This window comes from Piliocolobus tephrosceles, chromosome 18 (genome assembly GCF_002776525.5).
Source record: "Piliocolobus tephrosceles isolate RC106 chromosome 18, ASM277652v3, whole genome shotgun sequence".
NCBI lineage: Eukaryota > Metazoa > Chordata > Mammalia > Primates > Cercopithecidae > Piliocolobus > Piliocolobus tephrosceles.
Window position 1 is genome coordinate 63,667,129 of NC_045451.1, and position 17,415 is coordinate 63,684,543.

General features: G+C 37.4%; 1 protein-coding gene and 1 pseudogene across 3 annotated transcripts in view; both read left to right on the forward strand.

The window, feature by feature from the left end:
* The window catches only part of SMCHD1 (structural maintenance of chromosomes flexible hinge domain containing 1), a 151,870-nt gene that overhangs the window by 119,151 nt on the left and 15,304 nt on the right, over positions 1-17,415 (forward strand). For 2 of the 3 annotated variants that reach the window (XM_023228532.3, XM_023228533.3), the window contains 6 exons: positions 734-819; positions 1,468-1,590; positions 4,906-5,096; positions 7,232-7,341; positions 7,600-7,670; positions 13,876-14,047. In XM_023228532.3, the coding sequence (XP_023084300.1) occupies positions 734-819; positions 1,468-1,590; positions 4,906-5,096; positions 7,232-7,341; positions 7,600-7,670; positions 13,876-14,047 (753 nt within the window). The remainder of the gene's footprint in view (positions 1-733; positions 820-1,467; positions 1,591-4,905; positions 5,097-7,231; positions 7,342-7,599; positions 7,671-13,875; positions 14,048-17,415) is intronic. The other variant, XR_002735005.3, reaches the window with a different exon arrangement.
* LOC111553635 lies at positions 4,032-4,149 on the forward strand (annotated as a pseudogene).

Genomic DNA, 17,415 nt, shown 5'->3' on the forward strand with positions numbered 1-17,415 from the left:
GGATATTTAGAATATAATAGGAGCCAAATCTAGTAATGAGATAATATGTTATTTGTGTAGCACTAAAAATTGTGGTTTTTTTTTTGTTGTTGTTTGTTTGTTTGTTTGTTTGAGACGGAGTCTCGCTCTGTCCCCCGGGCTGGAGTGCAGTGGCCGGATCTCAGCTCACTGCAAGCTTCGCCTTCCGGGTTTACGCCATTCTCCTGCCTCAGCCTCCGGAGTAGCTGGGACTACAGGTGCCTGCCACCTTGCCCGGCTAGTTTTTTGTATTTTTTAGTAGAGACGGGGTTTCACCGTGTTAGCCAGGATGGTCTCGATCTCCTGACCTCGTGATCCGCCCGTCTCGGCCTCCCAAAGTTCTGGGATTACAGGCTTGAGCCACCGCGCCCGGCCTAAAAATTGTTTTTATAAAGTCTTTCTTTGTTCGATAACAACCTTGTGCAATTGTATAAATTATGTATACTCGTGAATTGGGTCACTTATCCAAGATTACTAGGAGTTTGCAGTATATCATATCTCCCTTTAGTTGCATTAATTTTGTTTTCTCATTTTTGTGTATCAGAATTGAGCCTTAAGATGTATAATTTTGAATTTCTGAAATGGTCACCTATCAGTTTTCATTTTAGCAACAGACATTAAAAGGAAAAAACGAAAGGAATTTAAAAATATTTTTCAAAAACTATGATTTGAGGTCTATCAGAAATCGATGCAAGTTTTTTGTTTTTAATTTTAGGTCAAGTTGAAGAAGCAAGATTAAAAGAGGCCCAATTGCGAAATGAACTAAAAATACATAATATTGACATTCCTACAACACAACAGGTACAGTTTCCAAGTATACGTGAAAGATTTTTTATTAAAGTCCATTCTACAATATGCAGTTTTTATTAGGAATTCTATGAGTATTGTTTTAGGGTACAAGGACGTGTGCATTATAGTCTAGTCACTAGACATTAAAAATGACTAACAAAATGATAAGAGTGCTCTATTCAAAGAAATTGCGATTTGTATTTTTAATGTAATGACACCAATAAATGCAGTTAATAATACATCAGTTCAAGTACTGCTTTGAAAAGGGTGCATAACCAATACATGTGGTGGTAAACAAAATAAGAGAAAATAAAAAGCAATCTAGATTTTTAAAATTTATATTCTTTTGTATGCGTAACTTGGATTCAAAGAGAAGTCCTATTACAGGTAGTGTATATCTTGGCTAAGATTTTTTTAAATTCAGTGAAGTGGGAACTTTATATTACTATAATCATGGTTTTTAAAATTGTGTTTTCTTTGTGTGTGTGTGTGTGTGTGTTTTCTGATAGTTTTGTCTTTTTTTTTTTTTTTAAATAATGCCTACTTACCAATTTTATATCCTTGAGTTGTCTAAATCGTTAATTTTTCTCCATTGTCATTATGGGCTGCCTGGTTCAAGAGTAATTGGTCTTGTAGTTAATTTTTCTTTATAAATTATAGGTGCCACACATTGAAGCGCTTCTGAAAAGAAAGCTATCAGAACAGGAAGAACTGAAGAAAAAACCTAGAAGATCATGTACTCTTCCAAACTATACTAAAGGCAGTGGGGATGTTTTGGGAAAGGTTTGTGTTTATTAAGCCTTTGGAGAGGCAGTACATTTTATTATCTTGTTTGTTTAAAATGGGTCTTCTAAAAGTGACAAAAAAGTGTCAGGTTCTTTGTAATTTACTTCTTTCCAATAAAGTACCTGCTCTCATTATTGCAGTAGGGATTTGGTAGAGTTTAAAACTGAAATCTGTAATATGACTATTGAGGGCTGTGGCAGAAGTTGTTAAGATGTATTAGTTCAAGGCTTATTGTTTACTTAGAGATGCTTTCATGTCATGCAGCTCTTTTTTTGGAGGGGAAGACAGTCTGTCACCCAGGCTGGAGTGCAATGGTAAGACTATGGCTCAGTGCTCCTCCACCTCCTGGGCTCAAGCGATCCTCCTGCCTCAGCCCCGCAAGTAGCTGTGACTATAGGCGTGTGCCACTGTGCCCAGCTAAAACCGAGGTCAAGTAACTTGCTCAGAGTTGCACAGCTAGCAAGTGGCAGAGCCAGGGTTGAAACCCCAGGTAGTCTGACTCTGGAGTCTTTGGTTGTTGCCTATGCATGTATATTCTATTTTTATAACCACCATATGAACTATTATTTGTAGTATTTCTCATTTATACATGAAGAAATTGAAATTCAGGGAGCTCAAATAACTTGTTAAAATATAGTTAACAAGTTGTGACTCAAGGTCTCTCTGACTCTAAAATCTGTGGTACTTTATTTTATATGCCTTCACAAATACACTGCCCACTGAAAATAGGGGGTAATGTGTAGCAATGTTTATGACCAAAACCATGTACATTATTACTCAAACCTCAGATTTGCAAATTGAAAAATTGAATTTAAATTTAAATTAAATACAAATTTATACATTAGAAAACAAGTTGCTAATATACAATGTTTTAAAATGTTATTCTTTAGAACCAATTTTTAGAAAAAAGCAGTTCTTTGATCCTAAGCATATAAATATATGGTTTCCACATTTTAATAGTCCATCCAATACAAAATTCTTGCACAATATGTAAAATTTTTACCAACATATAAATTTTAGCAAGAGAAATGTATTTTAAAGTCTCCTTTTTAAATATTTCCCATTGCATGTCTTGAAAATCTGGGGGAAATCTTTGCAATTTCATTTTGCATAGTTTCTCTTTTGTCCCCTCAGAAGTACAAACCCTACCCTAACCAGTAGGAGAAAACTTTGCAATCCTTCCATGTCATCCTTAGTCTTTACCCTTCCTTAAAAAATACTCTTCCTGGCATTTATTATAAAACTAGAATAGTCCAGGCGCAGTGGCTCGCACTTGTAATCCCAACATTTTGGGAGGCCAAGACGGGCGCATTATCTGAGATCAGGAGTTTGAGACCAGCCTGGCCAACCTGGTGAAACCCCGTATCTAATAAATACAAAAAATAGCCAGGTGTGGTGGCATGTGCCTGTAATCACAGCTACTCAGTAGACTGAGGCAGAAGAATTGTTTGAATCTGGGAGGCAGAGGTTGCAGTGAGCCGAGATCACGCCACTGCACTCCAGCCTGGGCGACAGAGTGAGACTCTGTCTCAAAAAAATAAAAAAACCCTGGAATAAATAATCGTAGAAATACAGTAGGAACAAGGGGAGGCTTTTTTCCTCCAAACTTCAAAATGTATTTGTTTTTAACTTCATGAATACCTCAAGTAACTTAGATATTTTACACATTTCTTCCTCAATTCCTAATATCTTGAAATCCCATCTCTAAATGAGGAAGATTTAGTAGCAGTTGTAAGTTTTTTTTTTTGTTCAGTTAAACATATTATGGTTATAATTAACATGCCCTTCTAAATAGATTTTATGATAGTATCATGGTATTTCTTTTACAAAACACATCTAAATGTCACAAGTAAGCAATTTCTTCTTCTTACATTTCATTTGCCTCTACTAATTCTTTCTCCATTGGCTAGAACATTGTTTTCATTTGCATGTACTAGTTTTTTTGCATGTTCATACTAACTTCTAGAGAATTAGAATATAAGGATAGATGTTAGGATGTGTTTTGTTTTTTGGCTTTTTTTTGAGACACGATCTCACTCCTGTTGCCCAGGCTGGAGTTCAGTGATGCATCTCGGCTCACTGCAGCCTGGACTTCCTGAGCTCAGGTCATCCTCCCACCTCAGCACCCCAGTAGCTGGGACTACAGTTTCATGCCACCATGCCCCCCTAATTTTTTGTATTTTTAGTGGAGATGGGGTTTCGTGATGTTGCTCAAGCTGGTCTCAAACTCCTGGGCTCGAGCAATCCGCCTGCCTCAACTCCCAAAGTGTTAGTAATACAGGCGTGAGTCACCATGTCCAGCCTGATGTTTCTAAAAGTGACACACAGTGTTCTTATTGTTAGGGCGGATTTGTGCTACCAGATCAAGTAAGATTAAAGGGTAGACACCACCATCCTAGCACAATGAGTTAGGCTTTGATACTGGCCACAACAGTCCAATCTTGGTGGACTTGACTTTGAACAAGAATGCTTCTTGATGATTGGGTGTTCACGCACATGTGTGAAATATGCCACCATTGAACCTTGTTACACTGTTGGCACATTACCTGTCTGATCTGAGGGAAAGAAAAAGAATACTTGTGACTGAAGCAAGGATTTGTAATTTTTTATTTATTCTAAGCTCCAAAGCATTGTTCCTAGAAACAGAAACAAAAGAAACAATTCTTTTTTTTTTTTGGAGACAGGTTCTTGCTCTGTCAGACTGTAGTGCAGTGGCACGATCTCGGCTCACTGCAGCCTCTACCTCCTGGGCTCAAGTTATCCTCCTTCCTCAGCCTCCTGAGTAGCAGAAGGAACAATTCCTGTTTGTGATGTTCAGAATTTTTTTCTGAAAGGAATACTGTAATATTGGAGTAAAGAATTTACTTAGAAGGGAAGGGCATATTAACTATATGTTTAATTGAACTGCATTGTTTTATGTGTATATTATTTAAGTGTACTTTATGATTATTTTACCAAGAAGACAGATCCCATTTATAGAGTGTTAACATGTGAAAAAAGTATATATTACTAGCAAATAAAATTTCTAATTATTTCATCCCTGAGCGGTCTGAAAAGGAAAAATTCCTGATATTTTTATTTGCTCATTTGCAACTTTACTGGAGTTTAATCTTTAGAAAAAAATTTTTTTAATTTAATAGAATAGAATGTTTAATATATTCAAGTTAAGTTTTTAACAACTTGACAATTTATTTTTAATTCATGTGTTTCAGAAAAGTTTTTGTTACCTAGGCTTGGGCTTTTAAAGTAATATCAAATTTTTATAAATGGATTTTATATTTTTTTACTTGATTTTATGAAAATGGGTTGTAGATTGCACATCTAGCACAAATTGAAGATGATAGAGCTGCGATGGTTATTTCTTGGCATCTGGCAAGTGACATGGACTGTGTAGTCACCCTAACCACTGATGCTGCACGTCGTATCTATGATGAAACCCAAGGTCGTCAGCAGGTGTTGCCCCTTGATTCTATTTATAAGAAGACTCTTCCAGATTGGAAAAGGTTAGAAAAAAGTGAAAGTAATGGTTTTTTCTGAAATATATTTTCTGTTTTTTATCAAAGCCTTGAATTTAAAAATGATTTATCTAAAAGATATCTAAAACAGAGAATTGACTTGAATTATCTGCATTATTTTTGTCTTCATCACAAATGGGCATTTTTCATTACATATGCTGGCTGTGTTTTATTTGCCAATTAAATGTTATGTATATATGTAATGTATACACACAAAGACATACATTACATGTATATGTAATGTATACACACAAGACATAAAAAAAATTTTATATCTTTGTATTTTTTAATTTTTTAATTTTTATTTTTTGAGATGCAGTCTTGCTCTGTCAGCCAGGCTGGGCGTGATCATAACTCAGTGCAGCCTCAACCTCCGTGGATTCAAACTACCCTCACACCTCAGCTTCCCAAGTAGCTGGGACTACAGGGGCATGCCAGCATGCCCAGCTAAATTTTTTTTTTTTTTTATTGCTATATTGCCCAGGCTGGTCTCAGACTTTTGGGCTCAAGCAGTCCTCCCACCTCAGTCTCCCATACTGCTAGGATTACAGGTATGAATCACTGCATCCAGGCCCTTTTTTATATTTTATGTGTACTCTGATTAGGCCTACTTTTAATAATGCACCTAAAGACAGGAAGGAAATACTAACAAAAAAATAAATAAAAATGTGTAACAGAATATTGGTCAGTATTTTCTCAGATTACTAAACAAAGCTTTTCATGGCCTGTAATTGCATAGGAATGGGGACTTGAAGGAGAATGGGATCTCATTAAGAGTCTACTATGTCAGTAAACTTGTTATTTCATCTTATAAATCTAAAAATAGATTGAGGAAACAAAACAGCTGTATGTTGAACTCAGATCTATCGGATTCTAAAATCTGCTACCCTGCAGCTAGTCAGTACTCAAAGGAACAGCATGGGAAATCCTGACGGGTCATTGTTACTGTGTTGATAAAGGTAATGGAGTGGAGTGGCACGATCTCCGGTCACTGCAATCTCCCCCTCCCGGGTTCACACCATTCTCCTGCCTCAGCCTTCCAAGTAGCTGGGACTACAGGCGTCTACCACCACGCGTGGCTAATTTTTTTTATATTTTTTTTTAGTGGAGATGGGGTTTCACCGTTAGCCAGGATGATCTCGATCTCCTGACCTCGTGATCTGCCCGCCTCGGCCTCCCGAGGTGCTGGGATTACAGGCGTGAGCCACTGGGCCCAGCCCACTTAAGAGAATGGGTTTAACTCTTGCCCAGACTGGAGTGCAGTGTCTACTCACAGGCACAGTCATAGCTCACTGCAGCCTCAAACTTGTGGGCTCAAGTGATCCTCCTGCCTCAGCCTACCAAGTAACTGGGACCACTAGAGGCATGTACTCCTCACACCCTAATACTTTTTGTGAGAAGAATTTTTTTTCTCCAGGAGGGCTAATTTATCTCTTTAATCCCTGGAGACTAAGTTAAGGATCCTTGATTTAGGGAAATTATGGATTTGACATTTAAGACTAACGTTTGTTGTAGAAACGAGTTATCCTCTCTGTTTCTAGTATTCTCTCTCTCTCTTACTGGGATTGAGTTAACTAGAGCTCCTCTACATCTATGTTGAAGGGAAAGTCTCCAACACCCCAATTAACTACCATCTCTGAAATTCCATTGTTACCATCTACTGGCTTCAGTTCCTCTTCCTATTGTGTCGGAAGGACAGGGAGACAGGGGACATAGAGCTGCCTTCCTCATATGTTTCTCAGTCTTGGGCCTTGCCCCTTCCCCTAGTCATTCTGTGACCACTCTTCACATGAACAGTTACATCATTCATACTCTCATTTGGAACCAGCTTTAGAGGCTACTTTTTTTCTTTCCTTGTCAAATGAAACTATTATTATATTGTTAATACAAACTAATAGAAGGTAGTAGTACAGATAAAACCAAGCAGATTTTTTATATGGTCAATATTGTTTCCATTTCTAAGGGCATAATAGCTGATCATTTAGAAGTGTCACTTGTGGTGGATTGGGAGTCGATTATGTGATCAAAATGATGTGTAATATATTCATGTTTTCCATATTATCTTTTTTAAAATTAAAAAAGTAATGTACTTTAATATCTTTTTAAAATTTCTTTTTATTTAGACCTCTACCTCATTTCCGAAATGGAAAATTGTATTTTAAACCCATTGGAGATCCAGTCTTTGCTCGAGACTTGTTAACATTTCCAGATAATGTAGAACATTGTGAAACAGGTAAAAGACATTATGGTGGCTTTACTTTTGTACAGATGTTAAATTTGTGATACAAATCTATAAATTATTGATAATGAAAATTTATATTCTTATTTTGCTTATCAGTCATAGTTTTACCAATATTTTTTAGAGGACAGTCAAATAAAATTAGAACAAATACTAGCATTCTTTCAAAGAAAGACTTGCAGTGTGCATTATATTTTAATATGACCAAGGAAAATATCATAATTTTCAAAATTCATTTATTGACTTTTTTAGTATTTGGTATGCTGTTAGGAGACACCATTATTTTGGATAATCTGGATGCAGCCAATCATTATAGAAAAGAGGTATGTATTTGATTTCTTTTTAAATTTGTAGACTTCAGTTTTAATGTGTATCATATCCATTTGATGATACATATATAAATGACTAAGTAGCCTTTTCAAGACCAATTTAAATTCTGCAAATTGATAAGCAACATAAAAGTAGGCAAAATGTAGGAATGAATGGACCAGGATGCAAATTTAAATGGATGTGTTTTGGGGCTATGAAATTGTCTAAGACTCAAAACAGTGTCTGTTAGCACTGGAAAAAAGTACTGTCAGGTAATTTTGGTGTAAAATGTAATTTGCTGTAGCTCTATGTATTAGTTTTCTAGGGCAGCCATTAACTGATGTAAATGATAGAAATATTACTGTCCCACAACAGACTGGGTGGCTTAAATAATAGAAATTTATTGTATCACAGTTCTTGACACTGGAGATCCAAATTCACAGTTTCAGTAGGGTTGGTTTCTTCTAAAGACTATGAATGAAGGATCTGTTCCAGGCCTCTCCCTGCCTTGTAGATGAGGACTGTCTTCCCCTGTCTCTTCACATCTGTATGTGACTGTATTCAAATTTCCCCCTTGTTGTAAGAATACCAGTCATATTGGATTAGGGCCCACCGCAATGACCTCAAATTAACTTGATTATCTCAGTAAAGACCCTATCTCCAAATAATGTCACATTCTGAGGGGCTGGGGGTTAGGACTTTAACATGGATTTGTGGGGGGCTGGTCCCAAACAAAGGTAATGAGTTATCTCAGTTGATTGTTCACAATCAGCTATAGATCTAACTCTTTGTTTTATTCTTTCCTCCCCTTCTCACTAGTCTTCTTGACTGGTCTTGTAAAAAATAAATATATAAAAGATTATGGGGGAGCACAGTTTAGCCCATAGCACCTTTGGAGGGGAGTTTGGTAAAATAAATATTTCAGTTATTTACTGCTGCTATATATATAACACTCTAAATTGTAAGTTTAAACAACAACATACCAGTCCTCTTTGTAGGTTTCTCCAAGTGATGTTGGCTAGTTGAACTGGAGTGGTGGCAGCTCTAAAATGCCTGCCTTATGTAGCTGGCAACTGGTACCTGTTGTCATCTGGCAAATCAACTGGTATTGGCCAGGGGTTCTTTTGGGGATGTCTGCTAGGGTTATTTTTCTCACGTATGAGGGTGAGATAGAGTAGGGTAATGCCATTTAGAGTTTTAGAAGCCCTTTTGTCTAGCTAAGAGGATCCAGGAGGGCAGTAGTTTAAATCTTTCAGAAGTCTTAACAGAGGAACGTCCTTGACTTGATTTTGACCCTAAGGACACATGTTATAGGCAGTACCCTGGATTTGATCTAAGCCAATATCTGTAAATAGTGTATTCTAGAATCATGGGGACCATAGGGATCATCTAGGATGATTTAGGACCAGTGAGAATAGATGAGAGACCTTAAGCTGAGAACAAATAATGGAGAGCTGGACATGTGATGCATACTTGTGGTTCCAGCTACTTAGGAAGCTAAGGGAGGTTTGCTTGAACCCAAGAGTTCTAGGCTGTAGGCTGTCGTGTGCTCTGATCATGCCTGTGAATAGCCACTGCACTCCAGCCTAGGCAATATAATGAGATTCTGTCTAAAAAAATTAAAATAGTTAAAGAGGTGGGGGATTTGGCCCAAGTCACACTTTACTAATTTATAGCAGAGCTAGAACTAAACTGGTGTAATTTTTCTTTCAGCCTAGTTAAGAAGCAGTAATAGGGTGCCGGGTACAGTGGCTCATTTCTGTAATCCCAGCACTTTGAGAGGCCAAGGCAGGCGGATCACTTGAGGTCAGGAGTTACGAGACCAGCCTGGCCAACATGGTGAAACCACCCCTCTACTAAAAATACAAAAATTAGCTGGGCGTGGTGGCAGGTGCTTGTAATCCCAGGTACTTAGGAGGCTGAGGCAGGAGAATCACTTGATCCTGGGAGGTGGAGGTTGCAGTGAGCTGAGATCATGCCGCCACACTCCAGGCGACAGAGCAAGACTCTTTTTTTTTTTTTAAAGGCAGTAATAAATTCATCGTAGTTTTAGGAAAACTAAATTACTGGGATTATTGAGCACTATATAGCTAATTAGAAAATGGTATTTGGCATCTTCATTAACGTTTCCTTGTAAACCTAATAATAAGTATAATATACTGTACCAGAAACTGGCTGTGGGTGGGAGAGCTACTATATTCTGGTGGTGATTAGCATTTTTATATATCCCGAATTACGAAATAGAAACATACCCATTAAGTGTTATGATAACATGGAATCAGTTTGGAGACGGCGAGAAGCTTGCTCGTAAGGATAGAACTAACTAATAGGATGATAACTGGAAGACTCCTGTTCAATGAGATATTTGGATACTTACTGTGTATGAGACAGTGGTGTGGTGTGCTGTTATGTGTTGAACTATAGGCATGTGGAAGTCCCTGATTTGTAGCTTTTGCCAATTTCTATGGTGTAGAAATAGAAATAGAAATAGAAATTTTGCCAATATCTATGTATGGTACTTGTATCATGGATGATTTCCAGCAGTCTGTATGAAGTCCTTCATGCCTATACGAATGTGGTATTCAGGAGACCTGGCTTTCGTGACCCAGTACAAGCTGGTTCCAGCATAGCAGTAGGCACAGTGCACAGAGGGTCATACAATGATGAATTAGACAAACCAGATAGCCCATTGGAAACTCCAGCTGAGATTAGCTAAAATGCTATTTCAGATATGTATCTTAATGAACTTGGCAAGAAAGTAAGGATTCTAAGTGGAAGTGGGAACCTGGAGAGATAAACAGAACACTAATGCCAGATTTTTGCAGTGAGAACGTTTGCCAAACTAATTGAACTGAAGCACTGACTTTTTACTCCCTCGAGGGGCTTTTGAGGGTAGGAGACAAAACCCACGGTTCTAAACAACATGGGGAATCTGATAACTGGGGACACCCCCTCTGTGAGGAGAAACTTTAGTGTAAGGGTAAACATATAAACCTGCCACCTTCATCTCAACTCCAGCTGCTTCAGGGAACTACCAGAAAATTCTCTCTCTGGAACTTTGGGACTAAGCGGAAAAGTAAAAAAGTTAAACATTTTTCTAGAGAATTCATCAACATAACAATTGACTCTAATATCTGTTTGCAACCTGTATTCATACTACTTAGATGTTCTGAAAACCTTCAAGGTAAACATTTGGTTTCATGTGCTGGACTAGTAGTGTCCTTAGATACCTGATTGAAGCAAACACAAATGTTTTCTGGAGGAATTTCACCATTGTTTTTGAATGGAAATAATTTCCACATTGAAAATGAGAGCAAATATTTTTAAAGTGTTAATATTTGATTAATATAGTTCAAAAAATGAAAGTGTTGAAAATGAGAAAAGAACAAGTTAAACTGAAAAATATCTATATTAATAGTTAATTAAAATAGTTCAAAAAATGAAAGTTGAAAATGAGAAAAGAATAAGTCAACTTAGAAAAATCAAATAGAGCTTCTAAAAATGAAAAGATTATAACAAATTAAATACTAACTGAGCAGGTTTAACATCTTAAGAATTTGTGAATTAAAAAGAGGGTCAGAAAAAAATATTTAGACTACAGCCCAGAGAGAAAGAGAAAATGGAATGTAAGACAAAGAAGTTGAAGAGACATGGAGGGTAGAATGAGAGAGCATCTAACCCAAATTTAATCAGAGTGTCGAGAGGAGAGAGTTTATAAAAGGATTATAGGCAATAGTTGAAGAACTAATACTGAAAATATCTTAAAACTGATGAAAGATACCAATACTAGTTTTGCAAAAATGTTATAGCACATATGTGACAAAAAAGGAATAGTATTTGTTCTTCATAATTGATAATAGCACATATTGATTTCCTTGCTTCCAGATTTCTAAATGAAGTCATATGTAACTTTGCCAATCAAATATTATTTTAAAACTCTTCTGAGAAAAAGCTCTTAGGACATTCCTTGGTAACATTGTTGGGTTTCAGAGTTGTAATATTGTTGTTCATTCCAGAATTTGCAGAATTTGCAAGCGTTGTCATGACTTTTTTTGTCCTAATAGTGTACTTAATGAGGTAGAATCATGAGGTTGAGGGAGAATTGAGAAACTGTCTGTGAAAGTAGTATTACCAGAATCATCATAAAAGGAGAGCCAAACTGTCTGTCCTTCTACCATAACGCTTCCCTCATATTGTCTGTTAACAAGAGAATAGAAAATCTATACATTTTAGTGTATTTATTTAAGGTCATATTAGGCTGAGCATGATGACTCCTGCCTGTAATCTCAGCACTTTGAGAAGCCAAGGCAGTAATATCACTTGAAGCCAAGAGTTCAAGACCAGCCTGGGCAACATAGTGAGATGCCAACTCTACAAAGTTTAAAAAAAAAAAAAAGTAACCAGGCATGGTGGCCTACACCTGTAGTCCCAGCTATTCAGGAGGCTCATTGGGATAATTGTTCGAACCCAGAAGTTGGAGTCTGTAGTGAGCCCTGGTCATGCCACTGCACTCCAGCCTGGGCAATAGAACGAGACCACAACTTAAAAAAAAAAAAAAAAAAAAAGATATTAAATCCTTAGAAACATTGATTGCCTGAATCTTGATAAGTGGATAACACGTGAAGCCAGTCTGTATTTTTGTTGTCGTTGTTCACCACTAGAAAACATATAAACCCAAACCAAAACTAAGAAATTAAGTTGTGGTTATTTCTTATAAAAACAAATGATTTTTGAATTTGTAAATACTGGCTTTACCAAAGAATTCACCACAGGATTTCTTCAAATAATCATCTTACTACATTTACTTTATCTTGTATGTATGTAATTCCGAGGCTATTTAGCCCCAATATTAGATTGGACAACATTTTTATACTTGTTAAAAATTACAGTGTTCTTCATTTATGTATGCTATTTCATTGTATGGATGTGCCATAATTTACTTGTATAACTTGTTGAGACATGTAAGTTTACTACTTTTCATTATTAAAACAGTATTTCAGTGTACATCATTCACATTTATTATTTTTTCCTGATAAGATTCTTAGAAGTAGAATTGCTGAATCATACAGAATGTTACACTTTTTAACACTTGTCCTGTTTCCTTTGAGAAGGGCTGTCCCAGGGCATATCAGTACAAGAAGGCCCTTTTTCCATAGCCCCCCCATCAAAGTTGTGTGTGTGTGTATTTTAACATATTGAGTAGTAAAAATATCTTATTTGAATTCCACGTCTCTGGTTACCCATGAAGTTTAACTTTTATTTTTTAATATTTTCTGAACCTTTTTTGTAAGAACATTCTTCTAGATCATGACATACTAAATCCAGTGTTTTTCTTTTATTCTGACTTCTCTGAAGAATTTTTTTTTTCCTTTTTTTTTTTGTTCTGAGACAGAGTCTCGCTCTGTTGCCCAGACTGGAGTGCAGTAGTGCGATCTTGGCTCACTGCAACCTCTGCCTCCTGGATTCAAGCGATTCTCCTGCCTCAGGCTCCTGAGTAGCTAGGATTACAGGCGCGTGCCACCATGCCCAGCTAATTTTTGTATTTTTAGTAGAGATGGGGGTTTCAATATGCTGATCAGGCTGGTCTCGAACTCCTGACCTCGTGGTCTGTCTGCCTTGGCCTCCCAAAGTGCTGGGATTATAGGTGTGAGCCACCACACCTGATATAAGAATTTAATTCTTAACCCTTATCTTTTCCTATCCATGACTTCAGTTTTTCTACATGATTTCACTTCCCCTAACTCTCAAACGATCACCTCTTTATCTTCCCGTACCTAAAACCATAGTATTGTCTTTAGAAGAGTCAGTCTAGTGCTTTCCAGTCTGTATTTTCTTCAATGTAATATTCTCCTTTTGCTCTCCTTTGGTCATCTAAAAAACTTAAATCTAACAGAGGAAACTGGGTTGGTGATGCTACCTTGATACTTAACTGCCACGAGTTCCAAAGCACGGAATTCTCTGGCCTGTCCTCTTCCTTCCACTTACCGATCCATCATTTACTTTTTTCACTTGCGTTGTCACTGTTCTAGTTTAGGCTGACATTTTAAAAGTTGTCTAATTCATCTCTCTGCCTCTGGATTTTTCCCTCCAGTTTATCTTATACATCGCTAGTTACTGATTTTTTGAAAATACTACCGTGATCCTGTCATTTCTAATCTCAGAAACTTTTTTGGAGCAGTTGAAATAAGTTGCTGACTACTTTTCACTTACTTACAATAGGTTGTTAAAATTACACACTGTCCTACACTGCTGACCAGAGATGGAGATCGAATTCGAAGTAATGGAAAGTTTGGGGGCCTTCAGAATAAAGCGCCTCCAATGGATAAACTTCGGGGAATGGTATTTGGAGCTCCAGTACCAAAACAGTGTCTGATCTTAGGGGAACAAATAGGTAAGTTGAATAAGTACTTAAATAGCAATTTCTATTTAATTTTACTTTTTTTAAAAGAGCTTATGTTTTGAGAATCTAACATGAAAACAAATGTAAATAAGTAACAAATGTAAGTAAGATGTTTTTGTCTACTACTTTCAGCTTTTTTATATCAGGTAGTTTAAAGTTATGTAAATAGTAGCTTTATCTTTTGTATTTTCATTCTTATATGTAGCGCATGCCTCTGTTACCAGCTACTCAGGAGGCTAAGACAAGAGTGTTGCTTGAGCCCAGGAGTTTGAGGTCAACCTGGGCAACATAGCAAGACTCCATCTCTTAAAAAAAAGAAATTTCTGTCCTTATTGAATAAGTCAGTATTTTATTACATAATCATAATACTTATTTTTATCTTGAAATTTATAACTATCTAGAACAATTAAGGCTTATTAGAAAGTGTATGACATGTGATCTCCTGCCCATTTTTCCCTTCTACAGGCTGTGTCCCTTTGCATCTAATTAGCCAATATAATTATCTCTGCACATCTGTGCTCTGAAGTGCATATACTTACCAGGAAGTCTCCTTACCATCCATTACCTTAGAGCCTATTTGCTCTTAATTTATATAATTAATTCTCATACACTCAACTGTCTACTTTCCCAACACAGAGCAGTTTGTTGTTAACTTTCTTTTAGTTGCAAAATACATATAACATAAAATTTACCATCTTAACCATTTTTAAGAGTACAGTTCAGCTGGGCTCGGTGGCTCACGCCTGTAGTCCCAGCACTTTGGGAGGTCGAGGCTGGCAGATCACGAGGTCAGGAGATCAAGACCATCCTGGCTAACACAGTGAAACCCTGCCTCTACTAAAAATACAAAAAAAAATTAGCTGGGCATGGTGGCATGTGCCTGTATTCCCAGCTACTCAGGAGGCTGAGGTAGGAGAATCGTTTGAACCCAGGAGGCGGAGGTTGCAGTGCGCTGAGATTGCACCACTGTACTTCAGCCTGGGCAACAGAGATTCTATCTCAAAAAAAAAAAAAAAAAAAAGTACAGTTAATTGGTGTTAAAGTGCATTCACATTGTTGTTCATTCTATCTCCAGAACTGTTTTCAGTATGCACAGTTGAAACTTTGTATAAATTATCCATTGTCCATTCCCTGACAATTATACTACTTGGGAGTGAGTGACATGATACTGCTTTCTGTCTCTCTGAATATGACTCTTCTAGATACTTCACATAAGTGGAATCATACAGTATTTGTCCTTTTGTGACTGGCTAGTTTCACTTAGCATAATGTCCTCAAGGTCTGTCCATGTTGTATGTAATAAGTATTAGAATGTCCTTCCTTTGTACAAAGGCTGAATAATACATATTTCATTGTATGTATTTGCAACGTTTTGTTTACTTTTATTTACTTTTTTCTTATTTTTATTTTTCTTGACATAGAGTCTCACTCTTTCACCTAAGCTGGAGTGCAGTGGCACAATCTCAGCTTACTGCAACCTCGGCCTCCCGGGATCAAGCAGTGCTTGTGCCTCAGCCACCCAGTTGCTGGGATTACAGACATGTGGCACCACACCTGGCTAAGTTTTGTATCTTTAGTAGAGATGGGGTTTGAACTCCTGGCCTCAAGTGATCCACCTTCCTTGGCCTCCCAAAGTGCTGGGATTACAGGCATGAGCCACTGTGCCTGGCCACTTTGTTTACTTTTATTAAAGTAAAATACACAGAAAAATGTGCATATTTCATGAACATTCAGCTTGATGGGTCTTCACAACATGAACACTGCACTTGTATTAAAAAATAGAACATCAGACTGGGCATGGTGGCTCACACCTGGAATTCCAGCACTTTGGGAGGCCAAGGCAGGCAGATCACCTGAGGTCAGGAGTTCAAGACTAGCCTGGCCAACATGGTAAAACCCGATGTTTACTAAAAATACAAAAATTAGCTGGCCGTGGTGGCAGGTGCCTGTTGTCCCAGCTACTCACGAAGCTGAGGCAGGAGCATCACTCGAGCCTGGGAGGCAGAGGTTGCAGTGAGCAGAGATTGTGCCATTGCACTCCAGTCTGGGTGACAAGAACAAAACTCTGTATTAAAAAAAAAAAAAAGATAAAAAAGAAACACCAGTACTGTAGAAGATTTCTTTTTGGCTCCCCCACTCCCTACCCACCACTCCATACTCAAAGGATAACAACTTTCTTGACTTACAGTAGCATATATTAATTTTGCCCATTTTAGTACTTTATATACTTGGTATTTTATAGTGCATACTTTTTTATATGTCTGGTTTTGTTCATTCAACACTATGCATGCAGTTCATTTTCACTGCAGGATAATATTTCATTGTGTGAATGAAATGTACAATTTATTCTACTGTTGAGGAATTTGAGCAGTGTCTTAAGTCTGTTTTGTGTTGCTATAAAGGAATACCTGAAGCTGGGTGATTTATAAAGAAAGAGATACTTAATTTGGCATTCAGTTCTTCTGGCTGAAAAGTTCAAGATTGGGCATCTGCATCTGGTGAGGGTGTCAGACTGCTTCCAATCACAGTAGATGAAGCGGAGCTGGCATGTGCAAAGATAACATCCTAAGAAAGGAAGCAAAAGGGGAGGGGAGGGAAGGTGCCAGGCTCTTTTAACAACCAGCTTTTAGGAACAGAGCGAGAATTCACTCACTCCCTAGGGATGGCACTAATCTATTCATGAGGGATCTGCCTTCATGACCCCAGCATTAGGCTTCACTTCCCAGCACCACCATACCAGGGGTCAAATTTTAACATGAGCTTTGGTGGAGACACACAAACCATAGCGGGTAATTTCCATCTGGGGCTGTCAGTTCAGCCTCAGTTTTTAAATTAGTAGTTGAGAAAGGTGGTAGTAAGAGGAGTCATACTTCTGTTTATGACATCAGTGAACACATACAGTCTGTACAATGAGTGAATATCTAAAGAAACTGGTAAGAAATCAGAGAAAACATTTTAATCAAGGTCAATGAATTAATGTAAAAGGCCTCGACTCTATACCTAAGCATTTTATGGCAGTAGTTCCCAAAACCAGAAAGAACTACCTATGGAACTTAAAAAATACACAGATGTCATATTTAATATTTGCTTATCTTTCTTGACAAATATATTCAAAGATACACTCCCACATATAGACTAATGATTCATTGATAAGAACTCAAATCAAAGGAGACCATTTAAGGTTACTAATGTATATAAAGTACTTTTGGTTGTAAGCAATAGCAGCCATGCGTGACTACTTTAAGCCAAACAGGAATCTATTAGAAGGAAACTGGAAGAAATCATAGATTTACAGGAGATGGAAACAGCTAAGACGAAGTCAAAGATGACTCTGGGACAGTCAGCATCCTTGAGCTCCA